The sequence below is a fragment of the Perca flavescens genome, chromosome 9, assembly GCF_004354835.1.
Source record: "Perca flavescens isolate YP-PL-M2 chromosome 9, PFLA_1.0, whole genome shotgun sequence".
Classification (NCBI taxonomy): Eukaryota; Metazoa; Chordata; class Actinopteri; order Perciformes; family Percidae; genus Perca; species Perca flavescens.
In genome coordinates this window covers 18,101,049-18,113,614 of record NC_041339.1, presented here as the reverse complement: position 1 = coordinate 18,113,614, position 12,566 = coordinate 18,101,049, and the positions used below count along the sequence as shown (strand labels likewise).

At 39.1% G+C, this 12,566-nt stretch overlaps 1 protein-coding gene across 1 annotated transcript; it reads left to right on the top strand.

Moving 5' to 3' along the window:
* Positions 1 to 499: 499 nt before the first annotated feature.
* Positions 500 to 10,904, top strand: LOC114561175 (collagen alpha-1(I) chain-like). Its single transcript, XM_028586960.1, has 31 exons — positions 500 to 538; positions 721 to 765; positions 876 to 920; positions 1,807 to 1,914; positions 3,107 to 3,160; positions 3,316 to 3,369; positions 3,545 to 3,598; positions 3,798 to 3,899; positions 4,044 to 4,097; positions 4,157 to 4,264; positions 4,531 to 4,581; positions 5,519 to 5,572; positions 5,703 to 5,756; positions 5,868 to 5,921; positions 6,071 to 6,178; positions 6,265 to 6,318; positions 6,606 to 6,659; positions 7,412 to 7,465; positions 7,550 to 7,603; positions 7,736 to 7,789; positions 7,928 to 7,978; positions 8,077 to 8,130; positions 8,383 to 8,436; positions 8,523 to 8,576; positions 8,656 to 8,709; positions 8,793 to 8,810; positions 9,077 to 9,139; positions 9,270 to 9,454; positions 9,592 to 9,727; positions 9,825 to 9,931; positions 10,865 to 10,904. The coding sequence occupies exons 3-28, from the start codon at positions 882 to 884 to the stop codon at positions 9,354 to 9,356; spliced, it is 1,599 nt and encodes a 532-aa protein (XP_028442761.1). The 5' UTR covers positions 500 to 538; positions 721 to 765; positions 876 to 881; the 3' UTR covers positions 9,357 to 9,454; positions 9,592 to 9,727; positions 9,825 to 9,931; positions 10,865 to 10,904.
* Positions 10,905 to 12,566: the final 1,662 nt, after the last annotated feature.

Here is a 12,566-nt window from a genome sequence, read left to right as displayed (position 1 = left end):
CCTCCAAGGACCCGTAGGGACGAGTGTGAGTGTTAATCGCCTTTGTTTCGTGAAATGTGATTTTTTATTTTTTTATTTTATCTTATCTTATTTAATGAAACAAAAGAAGATCACATTTCTGTTAGGAGTAAATGGGTTAAAAAGTTATTTATACATTTATATTGTAGTTACACAGCCGTACAACATTACCGTAGGTTACTCAGCATTCCAAATTATATGAGTATGAGGTGCTGAAATATGTTGATTCATATAGCTGTACATTTGTGTCAATCAACAGGGAGAAGCTGGCAGCAGAGGATCGAAGGGGACACCAGGAACAGGAAAGGACAGAGAGTGAGTTACAGCATCACCATCTGGCATTTTAGGATATTACAGTACAAACTCTTCGAATAACTGGGCTCCAAATATATTGTAGTGCCACAATAAAATATTTTAAATGTAGCCATAATAATGTTGAGATTAAAGGACTGTTGATTTTCTTTAGGGGGTTAAAGGTAATGAAGGCCCAGGAGGACTTCAAGGAAGTGAAGGCTTAAAGGTATCCGTCAGTTCAAAGCTTCATGTTTGTCAATACTTGCATTTTATTCAGAATATACGTCTGTCAGTATTATAAGCTGCATCATTCTGTCGTGTTGGACAAATGTGTTCACTTGGTTACTCACTCATAGTATACATTTGGCATTTTAATGTGGTGTTCACCTCGTTATATTTGTTGTGAAGGGTAAGAGAGGTGAGGAGGGACCAAGGGGGAAACAAGGCCATCCAGTAAGTTAATTATATTCTGTTTCACAGCTGCAGTTAATTTACTATCAGTGCTACTTTATATAATTATATCAATGTTATCAAGTAAAAATATTACTTTTTACTGTGCTCAGGGTGAGATGGGCATGCCTGGACCACAGGGATACAGAGGATATTCTGTAAGACTTAATTTCATTCATTCCTTTTAAACACATCCATCCATCCATCCATCCATCCATCCAAACATGCATCACTTCAGTCCTTTACCTTCTTATTCATTAAGTCAACTTCTGTATATTATTGAAATATTGTCCTACAATGAATTACAAGTCTCCTAATTTGAAGTGGTTGACTTTTTTACATTTAAAAATATCTCTTACAAAATATGTAAGAGTCTCCTACTCACCCCTCTTACTGATGCTGCTTTAGATTTGATACAATCTTTTTGGAAAACATAGATGTGCTTCTCTTTTGTCTCACTTTTGTATTTTGTTTATTTCAGCATAAAATGCAAACAAATTTAAGAGATATTACATAAATGTAGAACTTGGTTTAAAATTTCCCTTAGAGAGAAAGAAGTCAAGCAGCTGCTCAAACAGCCTTTTCAATGTGCACTCTGTCATGGTGCTGCCTTTGCATCTTCAGCTTCCAGTTAGTATGAGTCTTAAACATATGCTTGCACCATACATACTATTAGTGGCATTTACTCTATGTATTTTATTGATCATTGATTGATCACTTTGCCCTTATTCTAATAGCCTTTTTGTAACTATAGCAGCACTTCTGTGCAGATTACGCTCAGCTCAATGTCTGCCCTACTTAGTATTTAGAACTCGTAACAATAAGCAACAATAAACTTAGTTGACAAGATTATTTTTCCCTCTTTCTCAAAGTTTTTCTTTGTCCTCCCAGAAAGCTTGGGTTTGGTTGGCAACCATAGCTAATGAGAGTTTGTAAGGCCAATTGAGATATTTTAAATGATACACAAATAAACCTGACTTGACCTGGAATTTGACTTAAAACACTAAACGTTTATCTTCTGAATACATGTTTTTTTTCCTCCAGGGTATCCAGGGTAACATTGGACCATGGGGTGAGGTCGGGCCCCGTGGCCTTCCAGGTGACCAGGGGCCACAAGGTCCTGTTGGCCCGCTTGGAGTTACAGGTTACCCAGTAAGTTTATTTGTATGCCTTTGTTGTCAAGTATGAACTTTAACTCATATGAGCTCACTGGAGAGAAAACTGGCTCAGGGCAATGTTCAAGATCACCATCTGCCAAACCGAGTCAAGATGTACAGCAGGCTAAACTGTTCACAAAAAAATGAAAGTAGACCAAAAAAAAGGTAACAGGCCAAAATTGTTACACTCTGATTTTCTGCATGCATGCGTGTGCCTTCCCACTGGGTACCTTTCCCACTTTCATATAGTGGCATGAAAAAGGTTAAACATTGTTTACACAAATCATTTAGAGTTTTACTTATCTATTGGCTGACAGCAGTCCTCTTTGTGACAACTGCTGACAGAAGCTTGATCTGTTGAATGTCTTTATTTCCTGTTTGGCATGGGGCAAGAGTTAGTCATCACCAGAACAAGTCAGGTCTGTTGTCAGGGTGTTGATCCAGGGTGTCATAGATTACTCCCTCAGTGTCATCCTGATTGCATTTGGATGTTCTTGCTACATCATAAGATTTAAGATTCATTTTCTTGTTCTCTGCCGTTTATTCATCTTTAAAAGAAGGGAGCTTGTCGGGAGCCTTATCAGAATCATCCAGACATCATTAGGAATTTTGGATTTGAATGACTGGTTGTATGGGCAATTGAATTGTCCTCCTCATCATCATTATATTTCAATACCTGTCTTTGAGGATACATTAGATATTTGTGACTTTGACAACAAACTGTATTTCAGAATAGAAGTGTGCCTTGGCGTAAACAGAGTTGTCCCTGCTGTCTGTAATAATTCATGTGAAATCATATTGTGGAATTGATCATGATAAGAAATGTTGCTGCACAAACACCTTAAAAGCTGTGAAATTTTGAAAATATACTGTATATTCACACAGACATTTCTATAGTTCCCTATGCATCAAATGACAGGACAGTTAATTATACAGTATTTTGCATGTATTTTGATAAAGGTCACTAAATGAAATAAACACACAGCATTTACATTTAATTGTTTGTAAATATACACAAATACATTTTAAGGTGCACAGAACTTACTGCTCCAAGTACCAAGCTCACCAAGATGAGTTTGTTGTGCACAAGCATCCTGTCTGCCTTCAGGCCACTTTGAGAGCAGGTTGTAGGGCAGGAATATCAAGTCTTTTTTGTGCAATTGTTGCTTTACTCTCGCTACAATTAGGGTAAAGATGGACCTCAGGGAAGTTCTGGATCCGCTGGTGTCAAAGGAGATAAGGTAAAGCTTTTCTTTTACTGAGCTTCTCTAAACACGCTTCAGAAAATGCTGTATACAAGTGTAGCACAGTGATGGAGTGCTCTGTGCATACATTTCAGAAACAATCAATGATGGTTCAATGATTCATCACTCAGTTGTTTCCTTCATCTCTTAAGGGATCCAGAGGAGCTTTGGGGCAGGAGGGAGTTGCTGGTCTCGATGGTGAGGAGGTAGATTGATTAGACTGTGTTTGTGATTTGTTTTATATCATTTTTCATTCATCTGAATGCAAAGTCACTAACATGTCTGAATTTTCTAAAAACACAAGATTAGAGGCCTATGCAGTCTGTAGCCTCATGTTAAGCTTGAATATGTTTATGAGTAACCCAGTGCTTTTGTGTTTAGGGTCCAGTTGGACTGAAGGGACCTGAGGGACCAGCTGGACAAAAAGGCATATCTGTGAGGTCAGCTTGTAAATGTGTCATTTTATTTTTGAACTGTGGATACAAGTGTTTTTTTCTACTACACATTCTTCATGGTCATTACAACCTTTAAAGAATTTAAAAATGCCGCAAACAATTACACAAACCCTGCATGCAGATGGAACATAAATGCATCAATCAAACTTTGGACGCCATTTGTTTTACTTACATTTCAGGGTGACAAGGGAAACACTGGGCCTCCTGGACAGAAAGGGCCATCTGCATCCTTGTCTGTTTCTGCCCTGAAAATGCATCAGAATCATTCCCCGAATCTAAAAGTCAGGCAGCCTCACAGCTACTGATCTCAAATATTGATAGACTTCTGAGACCCACCGGAGTGTGCTGAATATTTTTGAAGTGTGAATTAAAATAGGACAGTGTGTCCCTTGTGCCCTGTCTTCACCATCAACCCTCTTTTGCAGGGGTACAGGGGTTCACCAGGGGATCGAGGAAAACATGGAGTGCCAGGGCTCAAGGTTAGTCAGAATCAATGATGATGATGATGATGATGATGATGATGATGATGCTTTTACAGGGTGAGCCAGGTACTAGAGGTTCATCAGGCATGTCTGGACAGTTCGGACCAGGGGGCAACACTGGGGCAGCCGGGGCCAAAGGCCAGAAGGGGCTCCGGGGACACACTGTTAGTAACACAGTTGGATTCTTGATTGTCAATGATGTCCAAAATGCTGTATGATGACGACTAACACCAATCACGATGAGCTTCATGTATCATTTGCTTGGTGCAAGCTTGTCTTTTTTTGTGTCAAGTGTCATTAAAACATATATTTGAATTCTATATATAGTTGTGATTCAGAGAATGTCTTTTAAGAGATGCTTTACATACTGTTGTTTGAATATGACACAGTTGGAAATAAACTCTGTAAATTGTATGTCTTCTCGTTCCAGGGCCCCCCTGGCAGTATAGGTCCCGCTGGACAAATTGGACCATCAACACCAGTATGTGTTATTAGACTTAATGTGGAATTAACATATTTACCGCATACTATTCAAGAGGAAATCCACATTTAATTTTTCTGCTAATACAAAATGTTTGTTTGACTTGTATGAGCTGAAAGTTTCAACCTAGTTACATCCAGGCCACCCTGATCTGTAACATAACATATTACTACTACAACATGTTGAAAATTCCAACCACTAGATGGCAGCAAAAGCAGTTTCTCAGCTTGTGTTTAGTTAAAGGTCCCATGACATGGTGCTCTTTGGATGCTTTTATATAGACTTAACAACTTAGTGGTCCCCTAATACAGTATCTGAAGTCTTTTTCCCGAAATTCAGCCTTGGTGCAGAATTACAGCCTCTAGAGCCAGTCCCACAATGAGCTTTCCTTAGGATGTGCCATTTCTGTGTCTGTAGCTATTGAGGAGGAGAGAGGGGGGGGGCAAGGTGGAGGGTGGGGGTGTGGCCTTGACCAACTGCCACTTTGCTCGTTTGAAAGCCATGATGTCTCTCTCTCATGGGTGGGCCAAATGCTCTGGGCGGGCAAAGCAGAGAAAGGGGAGGTAACCTTCCTCCTTATGACCTCATAAGGAGAAGATTCCAAATCGGCCCATCTGAGCTTTCATTTTCTCAAAGGCAGAGCAGGATACCCAGGGCTCGGTTTACCCCTGTCGTCATTTCTAGCCACTGGGGGACCATAGGCAGGCTGGGGGAACGCATATTAATGTTAAAAAACCTCATAAAGGGAAATTTTCATGCTTTAAACGTTAATGTTAAATACATGATGGTGTACATACAGATTGTATACTGTGTATAAAATGCTTTTAATTAATTGGTTCCCATACAAAACAAATATGACTTAACTTAAAGCCTGATCTTGTTTTATTGTTTTTTTTAATTCTTAAAATTAATTTCACTTCATTCATGTGTTTTTCAGGGTTTGCCAGGCAAGAGAGGTGTTGAGGGAAAAACTGGAATCCCTGGACCAAAGGTGTATTGTAAAATGTATTCATTCTGATGCAGTGAAATTCTTCAGTGCTGCAGCTGGTGTGATCTGTCCAGCTAAAGGGGTTTGCTTAATACATCTAATGCTGTCTCTGCTGTGTGTTTGTGTCATTCAGGGCAGTCACGGTGAGGCAGGCAAGCTCGGTCTTCAAGGGATCAAAGGAGACATGGTGGGACGTCCTTATGTGTTGCGCCTTGTGGACATCATTAATCCAGTCAGGCATATTTAATGGTGTGTACGAAGATGTTACCACAGTCATGTCTCTTTCTGTAATCCCCAGGGCATGAGAGGTCAAACAGGGGCGAAAGGAGAGCCAGGGACAAGAGGCACAATGGTGAGCCAGCATATTTGAATTCTCAAGGATTGAGTTTGCAATTTTCAGCCTTTGTAATTAGATCATTCAGTGTTAGTGAATTTTATCAGTACTAAAGATGTATTTCTTTATTATAATATAATGTCTTTGTGTTACTGTATTTCTTTTAGGGGACTGTGGGGAAGATGGGGTTCATTGGCACTTCAGGTGCTAAAGGTCGACCTGGACCTGCTGGTCCTCCCGGTCTTCTAGGAACTAAAGGAATCCAGGGGCCAAAAGTAAGTGGAAGTAATTTCTTAGCTAAGGTGAAAATCTAAAACAGAGAAAATAAGAATGTCATAATGGAGATAATGTCTTTATAAAGGGAAAAGGAGCCCAGCCCGGAAGGAAAGGAAAAAAAGGAACTCCTGGAAAAAATGTGAGTTTAATTTTATTCTGAAATGCAAAAATAAAACAAACAGATACGATTGTTGTGATCCAGATACCCCATGACACATTCTTTTTTCATTCCCATAATGTTAATCATACTTTCTAAGAAATGCACTTCACTTCACTTAATGCAAACAATCTTGATCACCGTCTTTGATTTCTGATTATATTCAGTTATAATAAAAGGTAGGATTAAATTACTTAATCCAAATTTAACTCTGGGCCTCATAGTCTCACTCAGGGCATTGCGCTCATCTAATGAAGTCTGTTTTGTAGGGAGCTGAAGGCCCGCTGGGTAGACCAGGACCTATTGGACGACCTGGAAAACCCGCAAGTATCCCTTTTGGCAAATAAAACATACATATATCATTAAATCTATCACCGCTACCTGAATTCACCGCTCATTTTAAGAATAAAAATAAAAACGTGCAAACCAAAAAGTTTATGCTGCATCCTATGATGTAGTTGTTGATGTAGGAATATGTTGACGATTGGTTTCTTGTCTTAAATGACTTATTATTGGCTGTCGACTCTGGACACTACTGTGTGCTGCTGGACTTAAGTGCAGCTTCAACACTATAGAGCACAATATTTTTATTGAAAGAGGAATGGGCAGGAATCACTGGAGTTGCTCTGTAATTGTTCTCCTCGTATCTGCAAAACAGGAAATATTTTGTTCATATTTTTATTCACCCAAGCTTGTTTTGTCAATTAAGAAATATCTCCAAGATTACACACTTACTCACTTTTAATGACACAAAACAAAATCATACACGGTTTTATATCATCACGTCTGGACTACTGTTACTCTCTTTTTACCTGTTTAAACTCCCACTCAGTCAGGAGGTTCTGTCATATCACTCCAATTTTAGCATCACTGCACTGGTTGCCCATTAATTACACACAAGGCCACCTATGGTCTGGCTGCTTTTAACCCCTTATAGCACAGCCAGGCCCCTGGGGGGTTCTGATTCCTAATTAATATTCTGTAAATCTTTTAATCTGGATAGCAATGCTTGAAAAGTGCTATGTAAATAAAATGTTATTATGTTATTATGTTATTATTGTGATCTTGTTCTCAGGGCCTAAGCGGTGTGGATGGGTTACTAGGGGTTGAGGGTAATGAAGGAGATCCGGTACGTCAAAATTTAACATACTTCAATTTAGTCTGTTGTTCAACCTTTTTACTAAATCCAGTCCCTCCCCTGCTCATCCCAAAGGGTGATATTGGTTTCAGAGGAGCTCCTGGAACACCTGGCAGGCCTGGCAAAATGGTAAGCTCCAAAACAAACAACCCTGCACCATAGAACCATGGGAGTATACTCTTATTCATAAATATCTGTTCTAGTTTGGCCTACAGATGCACTTTGTGACATTAGATACATTTAAAACATGTAATGTTGTAGGGAAACCCTGGATCCCCTGGGATCAGTGGGAATACTGGAGCACCAGGGTTCAAGGTACAATATCATGTCATTTTAAATTTAAGATAATACTCATAACTACAGTATATGTACAGTGTGTTCACTATAGACATATGTATATACTTTTCATTTATGTAATTCACATATATGTGGTATTTAACATGTTTCTCTCAGGGTAAAGCTGGACCAAAAGGAAAAGGACCACCTGGACCAATGGGGCCAAAGGTATGCAAGTTTGTTCAGCAGCATAATAATAATATCAACAATAGATTTAACGTAATACCTTTCGGTAAACATCTGTATCATCGCTGGTCTTGATACAGGGTATTCCAGGACTGAGAGGAGAGAAGGGCAAGTCTGCAATTAATGGTCCAAAGGTAAAAGTCAGACACACAGTGCAACACCTATCCTTACCTGGATGAGACAGGGCTTCTGTTTCTCATAATGCTTTAATCCATGCTTTCTCCTATCATGTCTCTGTACTGTATACATTCTGCCCATCATCAGTTAAATAGACTATAAAAGACTTATTCCAAATATTATTGAGGGTTCAGTTGCATAGCTTCAGGAATTTACAGCATTGACAAACAGAAGAAATCAGATAAAAAGTGTTTATGTTTCACCTGCAGGGTCTCCTTGGTGACATGGGAACACCAGGACCAATCGGACCACCTGGGCTAAAGGTTGGTTAAAATTTATTTGAAAAATTTTAAATGCAAAAAAAGGCATAATTTTAGTTGGTCGACCACAATTCTAACTTTTGTCTTAGGGGAATCCTGGCTTGCAGGGCCTGAAAGGCCAAAGAGGTCATAAGGGAAAGCAGGTGAGTTGTGTTTTACTTTTGTTTTTTGCACTGTTTGTAACTGGAAGCAAGTTATTAATCAACTGACTGACTTTTACAGGGGGATACTGGTCCTCCTGGTCCAAGGGGGCAAAAAGGCTTTCTTGGACTCAGCATACGTTGCTTTGATATTCAGCTATACAAAAAAGGTTTACTGAAACATTTTACTAAGTTATTTCTGTACTGCTTTTGTTACAGGGTCAGCTTGGAAAGAAGGTGAGAGACTGTTTTTGTAGTAGTTTGTTATAGTGCTTTTTTATTTATGTTTCATCTGAAAAAATCAGCATCATGAAATCACAGTTTTCAATTTATGTTTGTTTAGAAAGAATTTTGGTGGACAGCTGATGTAGCCAACTTGAAATGATTTCAGCATTGCACTACTTTTAGTTGGCTCCATCATTACCTTGATTGCAAATATGGAGATTGGTCTTTATGCATTAATTGCATAAAGACAGAGCCTGACTGTGTTTGGGCCTGTACAGGGAATGAAAGGTGTCCAAGGCAGGGGAGGACCAAAGGGAGTGAAGGGCAAGCATGGACCTCCAGTAAGACATTTTGCTTGACCTGATCAACAATGTTAACTGTAACATTCTGTAATGTTTTAAGATGCATTTGAAGCTTGATGGAAGTGAATACTGCTTAACTGCCAAGAGGATTGTACCATGCTCTTCACAGGGAAAACCAGGTGCACCAGGCAAGCGCAGGCATACACAAAGGCAGGGATCAACCCTGAGCCAAAAACAGGTCAAGGAAATGATCTAAGGACAAAAACAAGACCCAGTACAAGATCAAAACTGAAAAATGTGCCAAGATCAAGACAAACCCCCAGCCTCCTGAAGCTAAGGGAAGGACAAGAAAAAGTTGGTACAAGCTTTCTTCTCGAATACACTTAATTTACTCAGTGTTCTTGGTTAGTGGTAAATTATGTTCAAGGATCGATAGTTGGCTGACTGATTGACTTTCTGGTTAAATATCTGAATGATGGATTCTTATGTAGTGGCCCAGGCCAGTGTCCAGGAGATGGTCTGAAGTAGATGAGGCTGAGGAATCCTTCAGCTGGCCGCAGGGAACTAAAGATGATCCTGCCACCACCTGCTATGAGCTGGGACTCGTACACCCACATCTGAATGATGGTGAGGGTCTGAATAGGCCCATATGTAAATCTGTTGTTGACAATACACCGTATATTAGTATTAGAGTGATCAGGCACTCATGTCAGTTATTTTTCAGATTACTTTTACATGGACCCCAACCAAGGCTGTCCCTATGATGCTGTGAAGGTATTCTGTAACTTCACAGCAGGAGGAACAACCTGCATTGACCCTGTGCAGTCTCAGGTACACTCGTTTTCACCCAACATTAGCAGGCTAAGTGCAGTTTGAGAAATGGGCTTACTTTCTTGTTTTCAACTGCAACAACAACATGATATGATCCCATGGTTTTACATTACAATATAATTATGTAACATACCCTAGAATAGAGATCTTCAACAGGGGATCCGGGACCCTTAGGAGGTCCTCAGAGTTACTGCAGGGGGGGCCCAAAGTTATTGTTCAATCATTTAAAAAAAGTTTCAAAGGTAATTTGTCTAAAGAAATATACATATTATGGGTCCAACGTATTATTAGCAAAGATAAATCGGCCTATTGGTGATTTGTTTTTAAACGTATACAGCAGTGATGACCAAAGGTAGCCAGATACAGTTAAGCTAAAGTATTCACTGTGCTACATGTATGTTTAACATTAAAACATATACTAATGAATATATGAATATGTCAATAATTATTATTTTAATTGCTTAGTATTGTATGAACCATCAAATGGTATGTGTAAAGGCTTTAGGCCGCCCTACACGTTATTGTAGGCCCAGTTTAATATGCAACTCAAATTCAAAACAGTATGTGGTGGGCGTCCCTGCTCCATCTCTCTTTCAGCTAAGGGGTCTTTGGCCTAAGAAAAGTTAAAGACCCCTGTCCTAGAACATTGCTGTTTAGATAGGATTGCTTCAATTTCCCACAGTAATAATTAATTAAATGTCCTAATAGGACCAATGTTTGCAATGCTGATAGCTTGTTAAGCAGATTTCAAGTGAAGGAATCAACATTCATAAAGCTGTTTTACACAAGGCAGTGTGGGCCCATTAATAAACAAAAAAGTAGATGCTAGGAAAGAAGGGTATTACTATCCAGACTTTTTGGATTAATGTAAATACACAAATAAGATGGTACCAAGAATGGCTCTAAAAATGTTGGTAATGTTCTATCCTTTAGATTAAATTACATTGGGAACCAGTAAAGAAGAAATCAAAAACGTCTGTCCAGTGGTTTAGTCAGCAGCACGGTGAAAACAAGGTAACACATTTGTGGAATTGATTGAGGAGCATTTAGTACATCTAACATCAGTAAGCCATTCCCTCAGACATATAATGAATGATTTCTGTCTTTGACAGTTTGAGTATGCTGGTGTGGATGTTGTCCAGCTGAGGTTTCTGCGGTTACACAGCCACACATCTTTCCAGAACATGACTGTCAGGTGTACAGCAAACTACTCCAGTACTGCTGGAACAACCCATTCAGCCAACAGGATTATTCACTTCCTGGGAGACTCTGGCAAAGAAATCCTTTCACACCTAACCACAGTGTACAGGAAAGGCTGTGAGGTAAGAATACATTTTTTACTTGTTGTCAAAAACACAATTTTTGCAGCTTTCCATAACTGTAAAATGTAATGTAGATATGGGAACAGAGATAATTTAGTTAATCAGTAGGAGGTTTTACATATTGTTTGTAGATTACAAAAGAAATACTTTCCCACTGTGCTATGGGCTACACATTCTCTTCTGTCTGATCATTTTGCAGGCGGCGGTGGTTGTAATGGTTCGGGGGAGCATGGAGCTGCATCGAGGCGATATGGAGTTACTTCCTGTCAGAGATCTGGGTGTAGATATGAGGTCGCTATCTCCCCTTGTCCCGGAAATCACTGTTGTTTTGGGACCCCTCTGCTTTTTGTGACCTATGCTGTGTGTGTGTGTGTGTGTGTGTGTGCGCGATATAATGAACTGTAAATATCTCTTTTATATAAAAAGCAGGGATATACTGTGTCTAGATATTTTACATGAACCATTTTGTTCGGATTAATTTGCTCAGTGCTGTACTGTTTTGTGTATATTTATTGAATTATCACAAGCTGAATGAATTGTTAGATTTTATTATATGAAGCAGTATACATTGGTATCTAATGTTTATGTAGCACCTCATTTTATTTGTTTTAATGAAATTGACTCAGAAGTAAGTGTTTATATCACAACTCAATGTATATGGTGTCTCATCCTCACAGGGGGAGGATGTACAGCACTATCAAAATAAAAGTATCACTTTGAACATGTGGAATAAAATCTAGCCATGCGCATCTGTTGTAGTTTTGCTGAACCTGCCTGCACCATACAGTAGATGCTCAACTTAAAATAGGTATTAGTTAGGTATTATTAGATTTTTGCTCTTACCTCTGTGATCATTAAGCTGTAACATGTTTTTATTTATGTGTAGGTTGAGATCTTACACCAATCAAGTTCAAGTTTACCACTGATGACACAGAGCATGCTGCCTCTTAATATCCCATGTCATGATAGAAAACACAATTACCCAGAATGTATAACATTTATAAGCATTATATTTACTTTATTCATGTGCGTAGAGGATGAGTTTTGTTACATATACAATAGGAAATGAAAAGCATTTGTCCATCTAAGACAGCTACTAGTACTGTCCCATTTATTTGAGCCCTACTGTGACTTTCTACTCTTATTTGTAGATCTTTGTGACAGAAAAGGCCTGCAGCAGGGCAGCTGATATCAGAATCATCCAAGTTTGATATGCATATTGAGACCCCCTACCCCTCCTCCTTCATACATTCACTCAAGATCTTTTTTTCCCCCTTTAATCATGCACAACACAGTCTGAAAACAAATCTGTG